This window comes from Myxine glutinosa, chromosome 10 (assembly GCF_964187855.1).
Source record: "Myxine glutinosa chromosome 10, kmMyxGlut1.1, whole genome shotgun sequence".
NCBI lineage: Eukaryota > Metazoa > Chordata > Myxini > Myxiniformes > Myxinidae > Myxine > Myxine glutinosa.
Genome location: NC_136270.1, coordinates 52,364,205 through 52,387,025, shown reverse-complemented (window position 1 = coordinate 52,387,025; position 22,821 = coordinate 52,364,205). Strand labels below are relative to the sequence as shown.

Sequence of the window (22,821 nt, the reverse complement as noted above, 5' to 3'; positions counted from 1 at the left end):
CCACGTGACCGGAACCCACCTGGCGGCAAAACTCAAAATAACCAACATGCGAAAACAAAAATGCAGCGCTATACGACAGAGATACTGTACGTGCACGGCAAGATAACCACGTGACCGGGTGGCGAAAGCTCGTAACTCGGATCTCGGCTCGCATCTCAAAGCAATAAACCGCCCGAGCGACGGCTCGTATCTCGAAAAACTCGTAAGTTGGGGCACTCGTAAGTCAAGGTTCCACTGTATATATATATATATACAGTGCCTATAGAAAGTCTAAAATACCCCCTAGAAAATTTTCATATTTTAGTGCCTTAAAGCCAAGAATTAAATTGCATTAAATCAGACTTCTCAACCTTTATTTACACATCGTAAACCAAAATTCCAAGTGAAAAACAAATGATATAAATTTCAGAAAATTAATAAAAAAATACAAAACTAGATTATATTGGTTGGATAAGTGTTCACCCCCTGAGTTAATACTTGGTGGAAGCACCTTTGAAAGCAATTACAGCTGTGAGTGTTGGGATAGGTCTCTACCAACTTTGCAGACCTTGATTGGGCAATATTTGCGCATTCTTCTGGACAAAACTGTTCAAGCTCAGTCATGTTGTGTGGGGAGCATTGATGGACAGCAATCTTCAAATCATGCCACACATTTTCGATTGGATTTAGGTCTGGCCTCTGATTGGGTCTGTAGCTCTTTCAAAGTTGCCATTACCCTCTTGGTGGCCTCTATGATTAGTCTCCTCCTTGCTGGGGCATCCAGTTTGGAGGGCCGGCCTGATCTAGGCAGGATCGTGGTGGTACCATGCGCCTTCCACTTCTTAAGAATTGTCTTGACTGTGCTCCAAGGGATACTCCAGGCCTTTGAAATATTTTATACCCATCTCCTGATCTGTGCCTTTCCACAACTTTATCCCAGAGGTATTTTGAAAGCTCCTTGGTGCTCATGGTCGAGTCTTTGCTGTGAAATCCACTACCCAGCAGTGGAAACCTACAGGAACAGCTGATTTTATTCTGCAATAATCATAATCATGACAATTTAACACAGATGGAGGTCAATTAACTTGGTGTGTGATTTTTAAGGTGCGTGGTTACACCTGAGCTAGTTTACAATTGCTATTATAAGGAAGGGGGGGGGGTGGGGGGGGGAGTGGACACTTATCCAACCAAGATATTCTAGTTTTTTTTTTTTTTAAATTACTTTTCTGAAATTTGCTTTTCACTTGGAATTTTGCTTTATGGTGTGTCTAATTCAAAGGTGGAAAAAATCTTATTTAATGCAATTTAATTCCAGGCTATAGGGCAATCAAAATTTTGAAAGTGGGTGTCGACTTTATATCTGCAATGTGCGTGTGTGTGCATGTGTGTGCGTGTGTGTGTACGTGTGTGTGTGTGTGTGTATATATATATATATATGTATGTATGTATATATATATATATATATATATATATATATATATATATATATATATATATATGTATATTCACACACATTAGTGTATGTGTTTGTGTGTGTGTGTGTGCATAGATGGAGAAACAGTGAGAAAGAGATGGTAAACCTTTTTCAGAAATGAGAGAGTAAGGAAAAGGTAAGTTGAATGCCTGAAGGATCCCTTTGTGGTTGCTCGGGGGTGAACCACCAACAAAACAAGCATGGTGGATACATATTGCAGAATATTTAAGCATTGTTTTTTAATCCAAAATAAAAAAGGACAATAAAGGTAATCTTCAAAAATCCATCCTTAAATTTAACAAAAATAATCAATAATACATTGGTTAGATATACTTGTATGTGAAGCAAAGCTATATTGACAATACCTAATACTTAGGATGACCTGTTCTCTCATATTACTGAGGCGTATTTATTTTTGGCAAGCCCTATTTAAGAAGGAAGTTGTATTTAGAAAAATTATCACTGGGAAGGATAAGCTTGTCTTCAACGGCTTTTTCAAATTTCTGGCGCAAAAACACTCTGCGCTCTTCCCACTCCCTCAGCTCTGGCTCACTGTGAGCGTATTGACACTTGTCTCCCTCGGGACAATCGTGACCACCCTTTGTCCTGCAAAAATTAAAAAAGAGCAATATTGATAATCAGTCGAAGTATCGCACACAGCATGATGATCAGCATGAAAGCCAATAGGGATGCTTTCCATAATTACATTGCGCGGCAACACCAAGTTAACATGTGGTTATAAAAAATGTGTTGGACCAAGAAAGGTACTTGTATCTTAGCATATGGTAGTTTGGGCGCAAGCACCATTTATTCTGTCAGGTTGCGAGAGAAAAACTAAAAAAAAATAAAGGATTTAAACAAAAAAACGAGGTCTCAACTGTTTGGCTTTGCCCAATTTTCCCAAATAAACTTGCAGACTTGCAGGAAGTACCAAAATAATTATATGAAGCTAATTTTCCATGTTAAAGTTGTTAATGACTATTGTGGGAGGGATCCTCAAAGTTTTACGAAAACAAAAAACAAAAAAAACGTAGGTTTCAAATCGACAATAAATTTACAGGCGTTTTAAAGTTAAAAAGCCTGCCACATCATTGCTGACATTATCACATGAATGTAAACAATTTCAGATAAATAATTTCCTCTTAAAAATAGTAAAAAGTTAAGCTTTGCTAAAGGTAGGATACCATGACATACACTCCCTTAAAATTGGCCTATGTACACCGGATATGTGTTGATGCAAAAAACACACAAACATCTCTCACCAGTTACACAAATAAAACTCCCCAGCAGGAAACCGGAACTGCCACGTCTGAGTGTCATCCTCGAGGAAAATACGATCCTTGTGCTTCTCGGACTGGATGTGCTGCTCCCATTGCTTCTCACTGTTGCAGTTTTTGCCGCAAAGCCAGCAGTGGAAGCCAGTCTGCGTGTAGGTACATGGAACACCCATAGACTTTCTGAGAAATTGCAAAATACACTTGAACAACAACACCACCACCACTACTACTACGCATATTATGTAGCATGGGGTGCAAAATTTTCATTTGGATAGTGAACTTAAACCTGAAGTTAAACAGGATGCTGGATCAGGAGTAAGTCACTCAAACCCCCCACAGACTTCCGAGACCCTGATATATATTTTTTGCCGGGAACAAACTTTGGTACATCACGGGTGATGATGGTTGTGGTTAAGTGTCATTGAAATTGTGTGTATAGTTTCGAAGAGAGCAAACACCTATTTTGGGGGGTCAAACCCCCCCATAGACTTCCTTAATGAGCACAGATTTTTATGTGGTGAAGCTGAGTCTATAGGTCTATCACTTTGCCATCGCAGATGGGTCGGTGGTCTCTGTCTTCTACCACCTCCTTTCTGATCTTACACCCTATGCTCTTTCCGTGCTTTCTCCCACAACGTTGCTGCAGGGTGCAAGTGGTCCACCATCAACCACCTTCTGCTGAAACGACCTATATCCAGAACTAGCAAAGGTACCCGGCGTTGCCTGGGTTCCAAATATGTAGAAAGTAAATGACTTGACTTATAGCAAGTTGTTATGTAGTTCATGTTGTATGTAATTATATGTACATAACATAAGAACTTGCGATAAGTTAAGTCATTTAAGTTAAAAAAGAGTGAGTGAGTTGGTGATTTTTGTCCAAGTTCAATCCATTTCGTGACTATATCTCAGAACGGGCCACATTTGGTGGCTTCACAAATTTTTGCCGCTGCTGGGATTGGAACGCGGATCGTCTGCGTGGCAAGCAAGCACATGATCCACTGGGCCACCAGCGCTACCTCGGTAAAATATTAACAGACATGTGTTTTAGCCAGCAAGAGCTCTGGGGTAGACAACATTTCTTGTTCTGCCGTTTGGTGCTCTGATGAAAAAATGTGTGCTTGCCCCAACACGTGAGCATGCAACATAGAGTTGACCATGAGAGAAACATGGACTTGTCAGTTCAACTCCAGCAACCTTGAGAGACTGTACCTGAGACTTGTTGATGGTCATAGCAAATGATAGTCTCACTGGAAACTGAAGGCGCTTGAACTGAAATGGCATATCTGTTGGGATGATGGGAATCCGTGGAATAAAAACATCCTCTCCCTTGGCACAACCAGTCATAATGGTGGCTTCGATCACATGGGGCATAAGAGTTTTGACAGCGAGTCTTGTACCGTTACAGAGTTTTGGTGCATCCAAATTTCGTAGCAACATAATGGGAGTTCCCACTTTCAGTTGGAGATTGTGAGGTGGAACGCCAGTGAGCTGAAGAGAGTTTAGAAACTCTGTTGGATAGTTGACAGCATCGTCAAGATCAACTACAGTGTCAACTGACTTGTACCATGTGGATTGGGCTGGTAGCTGTTGAATGATGGTGGCATTAATATCCTGCGCAATGTCATTTTTGGGAGCAAGGATGGCACGTTCACAAAGCCACTCATGGGTTTTATAATTCTGTGAGAGGCTAGGATAAACCTTTAATAGCATTTCTTCAGATGCGTTGATGATTGTTCCACAATTTGGGGGTATTGTGACATCTCCAGTCTCAGTGTCTACTGGTAGCCGACCATTGCCCAGTTGAAGCAAAACCTTTGGAAGCTGGCCTGCTGAGACATCTCTATTAAGTGCAACTCTCATGTTGGTAGAAAGATGGAGTTTTTCCACTCGTCTCCAAATATAGGATTCTTTGAGGCATGCTCTCAACTCATCAGCAGGTGTACCCTTTGGAATGACTGGTAGAGTTTGCCTGAAATCTCCAGAGAGCAAGAGTGTGACTCCACCCATGATTTTAACGTTACCTCTAGATCCTATAAGGTGCGATCGAGAGCCTCAAATGCAAGTCTGTGAGACATTGTGCACTCATCCCATACTATCAGCTTAGCCTGCTTTAGAACCTGTGCCTGTCCAGATCCTTTGCCAATATTGCACACAGGACTCTCATTGTGGGCCAGGTTGAGTGGCAGCTTAAAGGCAGAATGAGCAGTCCTGCCAGCTGTGAGCAAAGTTGCAGCAATTCCAGATGAGGCCACTGCCATAGCAATCTGCTGTAGTGAACGAACTTGTGCCAAAATTAAGTTGATCAAAAACGTTTGCCTGTTCCACCAGGGGCATCAAGGAAAACAATTCCACCCGAGTCAGATGTCAACAATTGTTTGATCCTTGTATAAGCTTCTTTTTGATCTGGAACCAAGAGTGGTTCATTTTGGTGGACATACTGTTGCAGCTGTTGAATGTCATATGTGGTTGCCTGAAGCATCTCTCGACTGAGAGTTGCAGGTTCAGTTCGTACAGGAGCAGGCAGTCCACACTGTTGAAGATCCTTGCCAGCCACGGACTGTACAGTGCCAGTGCCAGAGTACCAGTGCTTGGTTGTGCATGGCAGAGGTAAACTGCAGGTTTGGGTTTTTTGACTCTTGTTGTGCTTGATACAGTATGTCTTCTGTCATGCTGTCCTGGTGATTATGCCAAAGTTGCTCAGGATTGGATGGTGAACAGGCACAGATAATGACAGCAAAGAGGCTCCTCATCTTGCTTGGAGATTGCGAGACTGCAGCCTCTTCCAAGGTACTGTTCCAGTGTGCATCATCTTCCAAGAGACCTCTTCTCAGGCAAGCTTCACGGTATGTTGCACAGACATATCCAGCAACTGTCTTGAGATCCTGGAATGAGGTTGGACCATGAATGTTGTGCAGGAGGAGACTGAGATAAAAGCACTCAGAGTTGCTGGGATGAACAGTGCAGACACGACCTAACACTTGACTGGATCCGATGTGAGGGTGTCCAGAGATTGTTGCACCTTGCTTTCTTGGCTGAAATGCCTTTTTCCCTTCTTGCCAGGTGGTGTAATATCTGGGCACTTCACAGTAGAGAAGACTTCTAGCAAAGGAATCCTGTTTGCACAAATCAAAGAATGCAGTTAGTTTGGTCCGAGGTGGCTGCTGGGCTCGCTGCAGCGCGGTTTCTTCTGTGAAGTAAACTCTTTCCCCATTTTCCAAATGGATCTCAAGATGCATAACACTGGGGTTATGTCTGGCTAAATTGGCCGCTTTTCTAGAAGTTGTCTTGGCCGGAGTTTCTGCAGCCCTGAGTGCTGTCTGCCTGGTCTGCTGTGCAGCAATTCACGCTTGTGTTTGAGCAGGAGTTTCTGCAGCCCTGAGTGCTGTCTGTCTGGTCTGCTGTGCAGCAATTCGCGCTTGTGTTTGAGCAGGAGTTTGAGCTGATCTCAGTTGTGCCTGTCTGGCTCGCTGGGCTGCAAGTCGAGCTTCTCTCTCTGTTGAGGACTCTCTTTGTCTCTTTTGTTGTACTTGTATTGCATGTGCATCTGCACTTGCAGAACGTTGCCTCTTAGGTCCCATTTACGAAGTTACTGAGAAGTGATTGTCTGTAAGAAAGGAGAAAAACACAAATGTATTGAAACGTTAGTGTTGAGTAGTATATGACACCACTGAGTGAAGAACAATATCCGTATGGACTGAAAAACATACACCAAAATCAATATAACTATCTTACCTTTTGTACTGACAATTCCAGTATTTGTAAACATTATTGCAAATGGCTGTGAACGATCGCCTACTGAAACATCCCATGAGAGAGTATCCGAGGATGAAATAGCTTTGATTTGGAGGCAGTGCAGAAATGTCAAATTTGGTCCCCACGGGGTGTGGGTGGGGGTGGGGGTGGTCGGGTTTTTTTTGTTCATCAGTGATTCTGTGGTGCATAGGGACCCCCGTGCCAAATTTGGTGAAGATCCGTTGAGAAATGGCAAATTTGGTCCCCGGGGGGGGGGGGGGGGGAGGGGATGGGGGCGGTGGAATTTTTTGGTTTAACAGTGATTCTGTGGTGCATAGGGACCGCCGTGCCAAATTTGGGGAAGATCCGTTGAGAAATGGCGACGCTGTTTCAGAATAAGCAAACAAACAAACAAACAAACAAACAGACAAACTTTCACACTTATAATCTAGATCACTGCTCACCTGCACTCATTCGTCACTCTTTTTTAACGCAACTTCAAAATCCTCTTCAATCTCATTCTTCCCTACAAGTCTTCAAAAAAGCTGCTCACAACCATCTCAAGTCATCCCCAATCTAAAACCATGATCTTTTGTACCCTCGTTCACATCCCCCTCCGACGCCTCACCAATCACTCCTGTTTCCACATTTCCAGTTTTCCTTCTGTGTCTATCTTGGCCACAATGTATGTCCTCTCATGCCCCCCATTCCTCCCTACACCTATTTATGTCCAAGTCTCCCTCTATCTTGGCTTTCAATCCCGCTGTTGGTGTCCACCCCTCTCTCTACTGTTCCTTTTGCGTGCGTCATTACAATTCATTTAGTGTCCTCTTATGTCTTGATCTGCTCAGTGCACTTGCTCTTCCATGAGCCTTGACTATGTTTACAAAAAATAAAAAAGCTAAGATGGCACCCCTGATCGTTATGTTTCTCCTCACTATCCACGTACTTACAAACTCCACCACCTCATTAAAGAGTTATCTTATCTTCTTCAGCAGGTTCCACTGTCATGCAAAGTCCCTTCCTTATTGGCACACCTGAATTTTTATGTACCTACAAAGGCCTTCATCTGCAGCATAATGAAGTACTGCTCTCACCTTTGGGCTTGCGCCCCTGCCTCACACACCTGGCTCAGCTTGACGCCGTGGAAACCAAAGCCTTCAAGATCAAGAAACCCTAACAACTTTGTACCTCATGTGATGTCACTGAGTCTCTGGTCCTATCACTTTCACATTGCAGACAGGTCTGTGGTCTCTCCGTCTTCTACCACCTCCTTTCAGGTCTTGCACCCACTGCTCTTTCAGTGAGCAGAGATACCCCCAGGTTTCTGCATGGGTGCACAAGCCCGAGCAATAACCTCCTTTTGGTGAAACTCCCCAAATAAAGGCTCACTGCTCACCACCACTCATTTGTTAATCTTTTCTGTCACCTGTGAAACTGACTTTCCCAGTCTGTTTAGTCCCATTCTTCCCTCCAGGGCTTCCTCTCTCCCCCCACTCCCTCACTCTTATCGTTTGTTGTTGGTTGACGTGTTCCTTGTCTGATTCCTCCCCACCTCCCTTGTTATTCTAGCCGTTTCATTCAGCTTGTGTGCAGCCTGTTCACCACGCATGTCCTTCTCCCCCTCCCCTTCATCCAACTCTCACTTCTACTCTGCTGTTGGTGTTTCCCCCTTTCCATTTTTACTCTATTGTCTTCCACGAGCCCCGGCAATGTGTACAAAAAAGTGTCCGCTTTGTCTCCTAAACTGCGAGAGCAAAGACAGCGACACAATATTATCAACCATTGACATTTGACCTACGAATCAAATGAGTTCAGGCTGCAAGTGGATGTGAGACCACTTTCATTACTGGAGCGTTCCAGTTGCCATGGCAGTCTGCAGAGGAACATACGCTGCGACATAGTTTATCCTTCAAAGTCCGTGCTATCTTGTTCTGCACGTTATGGTCGAGACCAGTGGTTCCCAACCCCTTTCTCAAAACCCCGAAACACACGCGACCCCCCCTGCCATCAGCCGTTTCAGTTTTACAAATTTTTCTGAGAAGGAAAAGGGAAGAAAGAGAAAACAATCATTAATTCATCAATTTTTACAAATTTTACCACAATATTCCTTGCACATTATAAAATTCGGGTAATTTTAGTTAGTTAGTCAAACCAAGCTCATCATTTTTTCTCACTGCCATCCATCGTCACACAATCCATGATCGTCATCACTAACATATCATCATCTCTCCAACCTAGCTAGTGGGATGGTTGGGGTTGCATCTGAGCAGCGAGTCCTGGAATTCGTGGCGGGGTGTTTGTAAGAGCCAATCTCATGTCATCCTCGACATCCAATCTGTTCCTGGTCTTCGTTTTGATGTGGACGAGGGTAGAAAATCCGGCTTTGCAGAGGTAGGTGGAGGCAAATGGAAGAAGAACACGTAAGGCCAGCATGCTGACTTTGGAATATGATTGATGCATAGCGCACCAGAATTGAGGGACCGATTTCTCCTGGAACAGGTCACACGCCGGAGAGTCGTTCCGTAGATCCAATAATTCATCTTGGACTTCGTCGGGGAGGCTGGATACGTCAAGTGTAGCAGAGAAAGGGTTTCTTACCAGTGCCACCTCTTCTCCTGTGAGCTCATGGAAGTATCGCTGGAATTCCTTTTCTCGGGACTCAAGGTGTCCGGTAATCTCATCCTTCAGGAACTTATCAAGTTCGCCCTCAGACTCATCCATCACTCCGGAGTTTTTCAAACATGGCAATGTTCCCAAGATTGACTTTCCGACTCCAGTTCTGCAGTTTGGATATGAAGGCCCGTAGATTGTCTTGATATAGGAGAACGTGTGTTTCTCTTCCCTGAAATTTCAAATTCAGCTTGTTCAGCTGGTCGAAAATGTCCGCCAAGTACGCAACCCGTTTATTCCACGTTTCATCATCGAAGTGAGCCAGAATATCTCTCTTTTCTTGCACTTCCAGAAAGAACCTGATTTCGTCTTTCAGCTCGAAGACACGATTCACAACGTTCCCTCACGACAACCAGCATACAGCCGTGTAAAAGAGAAGGACCTCATGGTCAGCATCCATGTCTTTGCAGAGTTCTTTGAATAGACGAGTGTTGAATGCCCCAGCCTTCACGTAATTCAGAATTTTGATCACAGAATCGAGCACTTCCCGCAGAATGGCAGGAAGCGTCTTACTGGCGAGAGCATATCGGTGGATCATGCAGTGGATGCCCTCAGCTTGGGGAGCCAGCTCCTTCACTCGTCTGGAATCCTGACTTCGATACTAGCATAGCTGGTGCTCCGTCCGTACAAACCCCGCACACGTTTCCCCATTGCAGACCTTCGGAATGAAAAAAGGTAGAGACCATTTCCATGACGTCAACAGCTTTTGTAGTGGTTTCAAGTGCACTCCAGAAGAGGATTCTTCTTTGATGTCGTCTGAATGAATGTACCTCACGAAGACAAGCAACTGAGAACATGAACTCACATCCGTTGATTCGTCGAGTTGAAAGGAGAACAACGGAGAATCTTTGATTTAATCCAAAACATGCTCTTTCACATCCATAGACATAGCAAGCATATGAGAAATACGCCTCTTAAGAGTATTATTCGACAAAGATACTTGCTGCATGTTCTTTGCGCTGGCTTCCCCGAGAACGAGCTTCACCATCTTCAACATGCAGGGTTTGATAAGTGTCTCTCCAATAGTGTGAGGCTTTTTGTGTTTGGCAATTTCCAACGCAACTTCATATACTGCTGCTGCACTATGTTGCTGAAAAGACCCACTAGCATCGAGCTTTTGACGTTTGAGAAGAAGCTCATGGCGTTTGAAGAACTCCAAATCCTTCTCTGCGTGTTCCGGATGCTTCAACTCTAGGTGACGCTTGAGTTTCGAAGGTTTCATCGACTCCGCACTCAGGACAACATGGCACAAGACGCATTGTGGTTTCTCGACGCCGTTGTTGGCGAGTACTGTGGTGAAGCCAATGTTGAGGTTGTCTTCCGAGTATTTGTGCCTTTTAGCCATTGCTTTAGATCTGTAAATACAAAAACCCGGAAATAGACTATGTTCATCTCATATCGGCAACACATCGAAAAGAGCGAGCGAAAACTATAGCCAATTCCACCGGCACAACATTATGTTGTGTGTTCTAGGTATCAGCGAAATGAAAGTTTTGGTAATGTTCCCTTCTCCCAAGGCTACCAAGTTCTCCCAAGGCTTCTCGACCCCCCAGCTCACCCTCTGCGACCCCATGGGGGGTTGCGACCCACAGGTTGGGAATCCCTGGTCTAGACGATAATAATCTGGCAATACTTCTTCCCTCATTCTTCTGACAACAGCACAGCACAGGATACAGCCTTGAAGGATACTTCTGACCACAGTACAGCCTTGAAGGATACTCCCAAGCATGTCATTGGACTTGCATTGGACTTGTAGTGCTAAATACATACAGTTTTTACTATTTACCCAAGCTAAGCACTGTATAAGGAAGCTCAGGCTTGGTTTGCTCAATTACATTGTTGCCTCATTTTGGTAGATGCTTTAAGATTGTAATAGTGAAATAAGGACATCTATTTTTTGTTTATCGGTTGTTTCATTATCTTGGTTGGATCTTGGAGACGGCGTGAAGCTGGAAGGTGTGAAAACATTTTGCTACCTAGGAGACATGCTGAATGGAGAAGGTGGATCAGACTCCGCAAAGGTTGCTAGAGTGAGATGTGCATGGAAGAAGTTTCGGGAACTGAGTGGCGTGCTGATGAGGAGGGGAGTGTCGTTGAAGCTGAAGGGAAAGGTGTATGCTGCATGTGTTTATGGGAGCGAGACATGGGTAATGAACGTAGAGCAGCAACGAAGGCTGGAAAGAGTGGAAATGCGAATGGTTCGGTGGATGTGTGGAGTATCGTTGAGAGAGAGGAAGACAAATGATGAATTGCGAAAGATGATGGGAATAGAGCCTGTGATTGATGCTGTGAAGAGGAACAGGTTGAGATGGTTTGGTCATGTGTTGAGGAAGGATGAAAGTGACTGGTTGAGAAGAACGGTGGAAATGAATGTAGAAGGAAGTAGAGGATGGGGAAGACCGAGAAAGACTTGGCTAAAGATGGTGGAAGAAGAAAAGAAGAAATGCGGGAAATGCGGAAGAAGAAAAGGGGGTTAACAAGGAGAGATGCAGAAAATAGGGCAAAATGGAGAAGATTGTCATGGGGACCGCAAGGCTAACCCCCGCTCTAGCAGGGAAAATGGCCTTAAAATGCCTGTTGTTGGTTGTTTCATTATCATCTGATGTCCATGTGTCCGATCAACTACCGGTACTTAAATCTGCGTGACACAATTCGTCGGTCATCCAATGCGTTCCAGACTTGTAGCATGCTGGTGTCATGGAGTGCAAGCCATCGTGCATGCAAACACCCAAATAAGCAATGCGATGCAGGAAGGGGAAGGACGTTGCCTCGCTGTACCGTGATGTCAGTGTAGTCAGCAGGTGTGGCAGCAAAACTGTTGTTCTGCACCATGTTCGTTTTTGAAGCTGCCGCCTTGGCATCCTGTTTCTGTATCCACAGCTGGTATAGTTTCTCCATGTCATTGACTGTTGTGGGAAGGAAAGGGTGTGTCATTTGGTTAGCACACACTTAATCAGAGAGGAATTCTGGGGAGAATTCTGCATGCATTACATACTATTTTTGAATTGAATGAATGAATAAATGAATGGAGACTTTGACATGTTGACTCCAACAATTCAAGTTCACACAGGGGTGCCCATTGTAAACCCATCGTGGACAACTCGATTCTCACCCTTGTTTTCTTTCATATACATCCAGATTTCCTTCTCTTCTTGACTGTGAGCGAATGTGCAGTTCCCAATGTACTGGCACTTCTTCCCATTTGCCACATGTGCACACATCTGTTAAATGCAGGTAAAAAATGGTTACGAGGAAAATCACGGGTGGGTGAAGGCAAAACAAAGACGACAACATATGGGTTTCGCGTAGCTTGATGGGAGGATTTACAGGTGAAGGAGAAAAAATTACAGCAGGTGTAATTATTGCCACATTTGAAATTTCTATGCCAGGATGTCAGGACCTCAAATTTTATTTTAATATTTAAGACTGCGGGATTTTAAACTATTGCGACAAAAGACTGCCCATCGTAATTGCAATTTACTTATGTTTACACGAGCAAAAGTATCCGTCCCCAGTGATAGGAAAAGTTCAAGTAAATCTATCAGTTATAAATTATTTCTTGGACTTAAAAAGGTAAATTGTGTTGCGCTCTTGGCTTCACTCACAGCCAAAGTTCTGAGCTACTTATACCACCCACTGCCAAATGGTGGTGCAGCATCGGGTGGCGGAGGTTGAATTTATCTAAAAAGAGGGCAAATATATAGCTATTTGTAATTGTGTGTGTAACTCCACAAAGATCTGTTTTAAATCTACTTCAATCCAGATGTTCATGTTGATTTTAAAGATTACTGAATAGGTCAATAAAAAAGTGAATGTCGAGCATTGCCTGCATGCACAGCTTTTCAAACAAAGCACGGGAAGTAGCCTTTGTAAATGGGAGGCAGATGGACAAACGTACAGACATCACTTTGTAATGTTATGTTTATATCTACAAGTTTATTCTTCACATTTTGTTGGAGAGGAGGGAGTGTTAAAAAGATTCACTTCAATCCACTTGTGCAGATACACACAAACCTCATTTTTTTCATTTCTGTTCCTCAAAATTCTATCTCTCTCTTTTTTTATATATCACTCTCACTCTCACTCTCACTCTCTCACACACACACACACACACACACACACACACACACACACACACACACACACACACACACACACACACACACACACACACACACGGAAGAGAGAGCGAGAGCGAGAGAAATTTGCAAGTAGAGAGTTGGGTTAAGTCGAGTCATTGGTGGTGGAAAACATCACGAGTATGGGTGAGGGATGACATGTGGGTGGGGCACTGCGTACTTGAAGCCATGGAGGGGAAAGTGTAATTGAAAAGTTAGAATGCATAAATATTCTTGTAGAATCTGTATACTAAACAGAAATGATAAATTAAGAATTTACCTCATACTGCGCTGGCTGAATCTTGGTGGCCGGTAAGGTGCGGATGGGCATCCATCGTTTGCGTTCAGGAGATGAGGCGAGGAGTACACATTTCTTAATTGACCACCTAGGCAAGCATCACAACAGTGCAAGAAAGGAGGACCAAAGGTACTGAACTGGCAAAAGTAAGGATAAACGAAACCCGAACCACAGCTAATATGGTAAAAAGAAAAGAAAAAAAAAAGACCGTATGGAGTACAGGAACGCACAAGTGGCGAGCTTTAGACTCGCAGTACTTCCGCTTGGGGTCGGGACCAGTTGCAAGGCCGCTGCGCCAACAGTCACTGCACACAAACTTCAGTTGATGGTACAACCGAGGAGTCTTGATGACATCACTGGAGACTTGCTGGACACAAATAGAAACACCGTCAGCAGCATAGAAGCACAGGCAGCGCTGGATCGTGGACAAACTCACAGCCAGAGGCATATCCGAGCTGAAATAAAAGCTACGTTGATCAGAGGAAAGGAAATACACGATTCATTGCAAAAAATATATACATATATATTATATCCACCTGGAAACACTTCGTCTCACACGTACCTCATCACTCTCAGCAAAATCCAAGCATGTCAGCTCATTATTAGCAACTAGACATTTTTACCCATTGCTTTGCTGATGTATTTAATCAAGAGATGGCATGTTGTACTTCACAAACACTATGCTCTATTCACAATATAATTTCCCCAAGGTAATCTTCCATCTGCTCGGAAGTCCGCTAACATCACCTTTGTCAACCATCCTTGCTGCTTATATATGGTGCGAGCAAAAATCATTTCCGCTTCAGTGCAGAGCTCAGTGTTAGATGCTTTGTTTGAACCTCTGTTTAAAATGAATGAAATTGAAAATTTTGAATTTTTTAAAATTAACATTTCAGCATCACCGCAATGCATATTGTTAAAGTTGTTCAAACTTTCTTTATACAAGACGATTTGTAATACGAGCTTTAGACTCGCAGTACCACCATCAGGTGGCACTATATGATACACATTTACATAGAGAGAATTGGGGTCTTCCCCCCACCTTGAACCCCTCCCCAGATATGCCACCCAGACAGAAACCATACTTGGGGTTCCCTTCGGCAACATGCAAAATTTGGTTGGATTTGGTTCAGTAGTTTCTTAGTTTTTGAAGCACTATATAAATAAATATACAACTTCACTTTCATCGCATAGATTAAGAAATTTGAAGTTGAATACTGTATTCCGGTTATCACCTTAAAAACAATAGTGCACATTTCACAACAGGAAGAAACGACCTGCTGTTTGGAATGGCAAAGTAAAAATCAGTTGTTTTCATCAATCTTTGCGGCAAAGAGAAATGAGCCAATCTATGCAGCATTACAGCAGCATCATTGCTACCAGTGATACATGTAGAGGACGCTTTGGTAGCTGCAAAGACTGCTGTGCAACAGAGAAGCATCCTTTACAAGTTCAATTTTTGTTAATTTTATGGGAAACTTTCACAGTGGTTTAAAACTCCTGCATTCCTCTGGAAGCCTGTGCACATGAGAAGGGGCATTCAAAATGCTCTCAGGTCGATTTATTTGCAATTGTCCAAATTACGCTAACTTATATATTTTTTATACTAGCAACGGTACCTGCCCTATGGGCGGGGCTTCAATTGGGAAGCCCAAATGAAAAGGCAAAATATCAGAAATTGAAGGCTTTTTTTATTTTAAACGATTCATATAAACATCTGTTGAATCATATCACACGCAAATCATCAAAATATAAACAGTACATGGCGCCCATTTTGAAAAAAGATTGAATTCTGCAAAACGGAAGCGGCCGCTGCACATCTTTCTCAGTCGCACGTTTATGTGTGAAGAGTGTGCGCCGAATCTGTAACACGGAAGCGGCCGCTACACCTGTTTCTCAGTCGCTTTGCACACGCTGCCATGTTACTTCGGAGCCACACGTTTATATAGGAAGAGTTCGTCAGGAGTCAATCTACTCTCTCCTGGTACGTAGAATAAACAGTATGTGTAGAATTTAAACAAAAGCCACATCACTGTTCATATCGGTAAATATTATTCCATCGTGTTTGGAAAAATTGTAAAATTGGAAAACTTGGAAAAACAATATAGCCTATTTTACTCCCAGGGGTCCCAGGAATACCCACCCAAAATATCGTTGCGATCGGTTGAGCCGTTTTTGCGGTACCTTCGAACGGACGGACGGACATTTGGTGAATTATAGCAAGATGAAAAAGTGCAAACAGAATTCATAACGAAGGAAATATTTTATCTTCCCAATGATATACTTATATACAATTCCACTTTGAATACCAATTATATGTAGACTAGATGATGTTTTATATCGGCAGGAATGTTACGAATGTGAATGTAGAAGGCAAGAGGACACAAGATATATCCAAGAAGGGTTGAACTGATGAAATTGTAGAAAACATGACATTGAAAGATGTGGCAGCAGAAATAATGCAAGAGAGGAGGAATGCAAGAAGATGATTCAACCAGCTGATTCTGAAGAAGGACATGTGTAATACAATCAATATTAAGGTGATAGGACATTTGAGTTTGAACAAATGATTTGTTTCCTTTCCATGCTTCAGTTGCACATTTACCTCGAGACGCATCTTGGCCGAATAACTTTGCAACAAGAGAAACTGGGATGCTGCTTCAATGCTGTCCACCTGCATTCCTGGAAAATCGAAAAATAATGGAGACCATCAGAGCCATATGAGGTCAATGCCGTGGGGTGGGGGGGGGGGGGGGTGGGGGAGATCAACAGGAGTAAAAAGATCATGGTTTTGGATGGGTGTTTCCTTTGCACCCCATCTAAATCTGAGATCTATACCTGTCTAAATCCGAGATGATGGTGAACAGCAGTCTTGAAGACTTGGAGAGAAGAATGAGATCGAAGAGAATGTGCAAGTTAGTTCCACAGGTGGGAAAAGAGGAACGAACGAGTGGAGGTCAGCAGTAATTCTGGATTTTGGGAGTTTCACCATGTTAGAGGGTTCATGGTGGACCACATGCACCCTGAAAAACCATGGGGAGGAGGGGATGCAAGAAACAGAGTGCAAGACCAGAAATGAGGTGGGAGAAGAAAGAGACCACCAACCTGTCTGTGATGGAGAAGTGATAGGCCCATGGACTCAGCTTAATTGCAGGATATTCCAATAAGATTTCATTGCAGGAGACTCAGCTTCAATGCAGGAGAGTCACCCCCACCCTGCCTGGCACCACCCAGTTATAAAGAGACCAATACAAGAACAACCTCCACTCTTCTTTGCGGGGAACAGTTTACATACTCCTTACACTAAGCCAAGCCGAAGGCCTAAACACACAATACAGGCAAGAAGTTCTGAAGCTACATTAATATACATGGGGTTTATAGTCTTAATCGAACTATTGCCCCTTTCTCCATACAACTGAAACAAACATCTGGAAGGGTATACACACCAGTCTCCAACTGCAAAACCCAGGTCTTGAGTTCCACCAAGCTGTGTGCATAGTTACACGAGTCATGCCAGGCACAGCCGTAGCGCGCCTGGCACAGATCCAGCTGCGTGTGTTCTGTCAGAGGTCTGATCTTACAGTATTTTATTGTGGCACCCTGCTCCACGTGAACCAAGCACCTGGATAAAAGCGGGAACACTTCAATTTTACATGTACAACAGCAAATTTTACATGTCGACAATTATTCTCGAGGAAGTACTCATTTTGTAATTATAATGGTTTGATTGCGGCACCGTTAGACAAACCACTACGCTGAATTCTGGTGGTTTAGGTGAAAGATGAAAGCCAAATTCATTAGGCCAGGACACAAACACTTGTTCAGATGATAATTTCTCAACATGAGAATGCCATCGTGCAAGCGAACATGGTTCCATCATGCCGACCCCAACTGCAACCACCTCCTTCGTGCTGGTGGAGGGGGCAAACTACATAGTGCTCATCAATTTGCACAAAAGGAAAAATAAATAAATAATTGCTTTCCACATCACAACTCAACTCAACCACATCGCAACTCAACTCAACCACATCCCAGCATTCCAAAATTGTTGAATACTTGAATACGTATTTGGTCAAGAACCGATAAATTGATATTGGACGTACATTTTAGGAGTTCGATGCTGCAGGGTTTAATGGAAATACTATTTGCACTATTGGCAGATCTCAACTCCCGTTGAGCAGTATTTGAATGAGCTGTCAAACGTAAACCTTAAATGGACATAATAGGTACAGTCTACATATTACACGCTCGGGGCCACAGGGACAAGAGAGAAAAATAAAATAAATAACTAAAACACCATTTGTGCATGCAATATGTATGGGGTCACCAAGTTTTGGCAAAAATACCTCAACGTGAACATCATTTCACATGAATTTCCACATGAGGAAACACCCCACCCCACCACCCTAACTTTTGGAACCGTTTGCTCAACAAAATCACAAAACATTTTTTCTTACTCTATATAAACAATGTTGGCGAACAGATAATTTCAGGGAAGATTGAGGGGGAGGGACTGCAGTTACATACTTGTTCTCATCAAAAATGTGTCGCACATTGGGAGTAGAGCAATAGTTGGGGCTATCGGGGTTCCTCTTGCTCAATGTTCGAGGCTTGCAGTTAAAACACTCCTGCAAGGCATGGGGGGAAAGGGAGAGGAATGGTACCAATGTCATGTACAAGTCTGCAACAAGCAACATATCTCACCATTTAAGGTTGTTTATTGTTCTTTTATTTTAATTTTCAAGCATATGAACGAAAGACCATTCTGCATAAAAATTAGCGAATTTAAGGTGGACAAAATTACATTCATTACAAAAATACAAAACAACAAAATCCAATAATAGTAGAGCCATTACAGTGCATTCAGAAAGTATTCAGACCCCTTCACTTTTTTCACATTTTGTTATGTTGCAGCCTAATGCTGAAATCGTTTAAATTCATTTTTTCCCTCATCAATCTACACTCAATACCCCATAATGACAAAGAGAAAACAGGATTTCAGAAAGTTTTGCAAATTTATTAAAAATAAAAAACTGAAATATCACATTGATGTAAGTATTCAGACCCTTTGCTATGACACTTGAAATTTAGCTCAGGTGCCTCCCATTTCTCTTGATCATCTTTGAGATGTTTCTACACCTTGATTGGAGTCCACCTGTGGTAAATTCAATTGATTGGACATGATTTGGAAAGGCACACACCTGTCTATCTATATCAGGTCTCACAGCTGACAATGCACATCAGAACAAAAACCAAGCCATGAGGTCGAAGGAACTGCCTGCAGAGCTCAGAGACAGGATTGTGTCGAGGCACAGATATGGGGAAGGCTACAAAAAAATTTTTTCTGCTGCATTGAAGGTTCCCAAGAGCACAGTGGCCTCCATAATTCTTAAATGGAAGAAGTTTGGAACAACCAGGACTCTTCCTCGAGCTGGCCGCCCGGCCAAACTGAGCAATCGGGGGAGAAGGGCCTTGGCAAGAGAGGTGACCAATAACCCGATGGTCACTCTGGCTGAGCTCCAGAGATCCTGTGTGGAGATGGGAGAAACTTCCAGAAGGACAACCATCACTGCAACACTCCACCGATCTGGGCTTCATGGCAGAGTGGCCAGACCATTGGGTCATTATCCAGACCATCATTGAGCCAGAGTGACCATCGGGTTCTTGGTCACCTCTCTTGCCAAGGCCCTTCTCCCCCCGATTGCTCAGTTTGGCCGGGCGTCCAGCTCGAGGAAGAGTCCTGGTTGTTCCAAACTTCTTCCATTTAAGAATTATGGAGGCCGCTGTGCTCTTGGGAACCTTCAATGCAGCAGAGATTTTTTTTTTTTTGTAGGCTTCCACAAATCTGTGCCTCGACACAATCCTGTCTCTGAGCTCTGCAGGCAGTTCCTTCGACCTCATGGCTTGGTTTTTGCTCTGATATGCATTGTCAGCTGTGAGACCTTATATAGACAGGTGTGTGCTTTTCCAAATCATGTCCAATCAATTGAATTTACCACAGGTGGACTCCAATCAAGGTGCAGAAACATCTCAAAGATGATCAAGAGAAATGGGAGGCACCCGAGCTAAATTTCAAGTGTCATAGCAAAGGGTCTGAATACTTACGTCAACGTGGTATTTCAGTTTTTTCTTTTTAATAAATTTTCAAAACTTTCTAAAATCCTGTTTTCTCTTTGTCATTATGGGGTATTGAGTGGAGATCGATGAGGGAAAAAATGAATTTAAACGATTTCAGCATTAGGCTGCAACATAACAAAATGTGAAAAAAGTGAAGGGGTCTGAATACTTTTTGAATGCACTGTATGTACCATGACCTCAAACGAATTGCAAAAAAGGCTCTCTCACATGCATCATACCTAGGAAGGTGTCCTCTATGAAAACGTATTAAGGAATCTTGAAAGGGAAAAGTCCTGAAATCAGTACAGTCGGACCCTGCCATTCAAGGGGGATACGTTCCTGGAAAATGCCGCGAATATGGGGGCATCATTTCAATGGGAAAGGGGTGGAGGGAAGGGCATAGGTTCCCGGCGGTTCATGATTAATGAGGGAAAAATCAAAGTTCCCGTGAAAAAGCCCCCCCCCCAAAACCGCAAATACGTGGGGCACGGGGCCACCAACGTAGGAGCATGTCAGAAAGACCGGGAATACACCCGTGAATGGAATGTCGAATCGATTGGTGGGGGGATAGTTTATGTGCATGCACAGCTACTTATCGCACGACATGCAGAATATGCTTTTGGAACTGTAATGTGCACAGCTGGTGGGAAATGGTATATGCGTGGTCGGAAGTGGTTTCATGCTTGACACGTGGAAGATGCTTTTCGAAGTGTCATGTGCAAGGCTGGTGGGAGATGGGTTTTTTTTTGCACCTGAGAAAAACCATGAATATGAAGGGCACAGGGCCCACGAATGTAGAAGCAGTTCGCATTTTATCAACCGTGAATACATGGTGAATACATGGGGTCCGCGACTATTTGGACCACAAATGTCAGGGTTGTTTTTATATTTTTTGATTGTGGGAAAGCATATGAAGGAACTGTCAGACACCATGCTTCAGGAGATGCCAATCTCATTCTGCAGAAGGCTGTGAAGTCTGCTATGGTCACCAACAGTGTGCTGGTCTTCGATGACACAAACTTCCTTGTCCCACTGTGCTACCATGCAAGCTTAGAGTCTCAACACCTGTTCTTCTACCCAGGGCCTAAGAAGAACACAAAGACCTCTCTCACATCTGGAACATCAAGGGGTTTAGTTTCCTCAACAGCTTAGTCCTAACAGCTTAGAACATCAGCAGTTTAGTCCAGACATGCAAACTCATCCTCTTCCTCCATGCTGTCCTTGGGTGTAACATAACATCTTGCCTTTATGGGATCAGGAAAGGAGCTTCCCTCAATAAATTCAAGACCAACAGTCACTTTCCTGAGCAACCCAAGGTGTTTGATGCCCAGTCAGCTCTACCGATGATGTTGTAGCTGCAGGAGAGAAAACCTGGTGATCCTCTACAAAGTGAAACCCAGCGAAAAGCGAGACTCAATGCAGCACAAGTGGTTCTATGAGAAGGTGGTTTCCAGCACGTGACACGTTCACCTCAATCAGCAACAGCAAAGTACCACAGCCTCCATGTGTACTTTCAGGTTCAAGAGTGGCAGGGATCTGGAATGGATTCCTTCTAAAAGTGGGGATGGTGGGAGATTGACGAGGGGCTTGTCCATCTCCAGACAGACCCAGCTTCTGCTGCTGAGGAACTGCTGCAGGTCATCAGGTGCAACTGCCAGACCGACTGCAGCAGCTTGAGGTGCACATGCAAGAAGCACGATGTTGAGTGTACTCCTGTTTTTGGAAACTGCAAAGGATCTTGTTGTACAAACACAACACAGCTGACATTTGGTGAAGATGAAGATGATGACATTGTTGGCTTCTGAATGTACACCACATGACCAAAAGTATGCTGACACCTTTCTAATTAGTGGATTCGGCTATTTCAGCCACACCCATTGCTGACAGGTATATATAATCAAGCACACAGCCATGCAATCTCCACAGACAAACATTGGTAGTAGAATGGGCCATAATGACGAGCTCAGTGACCTTCAACGTGGCACTGTCATCGGATGCCACCTTTCCAACAAGTCAGTTCGTCAAATTTCTGCCCTGCTCGAGCTGCCCCAGTCAACTGTAAGTGCTGTTATTGTGAAGTGGAAACGCCTATGAGCAACAACAGCTCAGCCGCAAAGTGGTAGGCCACATAAGCTCACAGGACGGGACCGCCGAGTGCTGGAGCGCGTAAAAATCGTCTGTCCTCGGTTGCAACACTCACTACCAAGTTCGAAACTGCCTCTGGAAGAAACGTCAGCACAATAACTGCTCATCTGGAGCTTCATGGGTTTCCATGGCTGAGCATCCGCATACAAGCCTAAGATCACTATGCGCAATGCCAAGCGTCGGCTGGAGTGGTGTAAAGCTCGCCGACATTGGGCTCTGGAGCAGTGGAAATGCCTTCTCCGGAGTGATGAATCACGCTTCACCATCTAGCAGTCCGACGGACGAATATGGGTTTGGCGGATGCCAGGAGAACGCAACAGCCTGAATGCATAGTGCCAACTGTAAAGTTTGGTGGAGGAGGAATAATTATCTGTGGCTGTTTTTCATGGTTCGGGCTACGCCCCTAAGTTCCAGTGAAGGGAAATCTTAACGCTACAGCATACAATGACATTCTAGACGATTGTGTGCTTCCAACTTTGTGGCAACCGTTTGGGGAAGGCCCTTTCCTGTTTCAGCATGACAATGCCCTCATGCACAATGCTTGGTCCATACAGAAATGGTTTGTTGAGATCAGTGTGGAAGAACTTGACTGGCCTGCACAGAGCCCTGATCTCAACCCCATCAAACACCTTTGGGATGAATTGGAACGCCGACAGCGAGCAAGGCCTAATCGCCCAACATAAGTGCCCAACCTCACTAATGCTCTTGTGGCTGAATGGAAGCAAATACCCACGACAATGTTCTAACATCTAGTGGAAAGCCTCGAGTGGAGGCTGTTATAGCAGCAAAGGGGGGGGGGGGGGGGGGACTCCATATTAATGCCCATGAATTTGGAATGAGATGTGTGATGTTCAGGTGTCCACATACTTTTGGTCATTTAGTGTATCTTGTACATTGCACAGGTTTAAGGTTACCCATGGTGGGGAGAGGCTGACATTTTGGCAACTACTCATCTCCCATGCAGATATACACTTCTCTTGCACAAGATAACACGTACATGTTCACTGT

The 22,821-nt window shown here is 43.8% G+C and overlaps 1 protein-coding gene across 2 annotated transcripts in view; it reads right to left on the bottom strand.

Annotated features, from left to right (window-relative positions):
* Positions 1-1,667: 1,667 nt before the first annotated feature.
* ZC3H7A (zinc finger CCCH-type containing 7A) overlaps positions 1,668-22,821 on the bottom strand; it is a 147,257-nt gene continuing 126,103 nt past the window's right edge. For both annotated transcript variants that reach the window (XM_068127650.2, XM_068127651.2), the window contains exons 13-21: positions 18,079-18,179; positions 16,998-17,173; positions 16,157-16,233; positions 13,782-13,918; positions 13,534-13,639; positions 12,248-12,356; positions 11,914-12,041; positions 2,716-2,876; positions 1,668-2,059 (exon numbers count right to left, since the gene is read on the bottom strand). In XM_068127650.2, the coding sequence (XP_067983751.2) occupies positions 1,879-2,059; positions 2,716-2,876; positions 11,914-12,041; positions 12,248-12,356; positions 13,534-13,639; positions 13,782-13,918; positions 16,157-16,233; positions 16,998-17,173; positions 18,079-18,179 (1,176 nt within the window). In that variant the 3' untranslated portion in view covers positions 1,668-1,878. The remainder of the gene's footprint in view (positions 2,060-2,715; positions 2,877-11,913; positions 12,042-12,247; positions 12,357-13,533; positions 13,640-13,781; positions 13,919-16,156; positions 16,234-16,997; positions 17,174-18,078; positions 18,180-22,821) is intronic.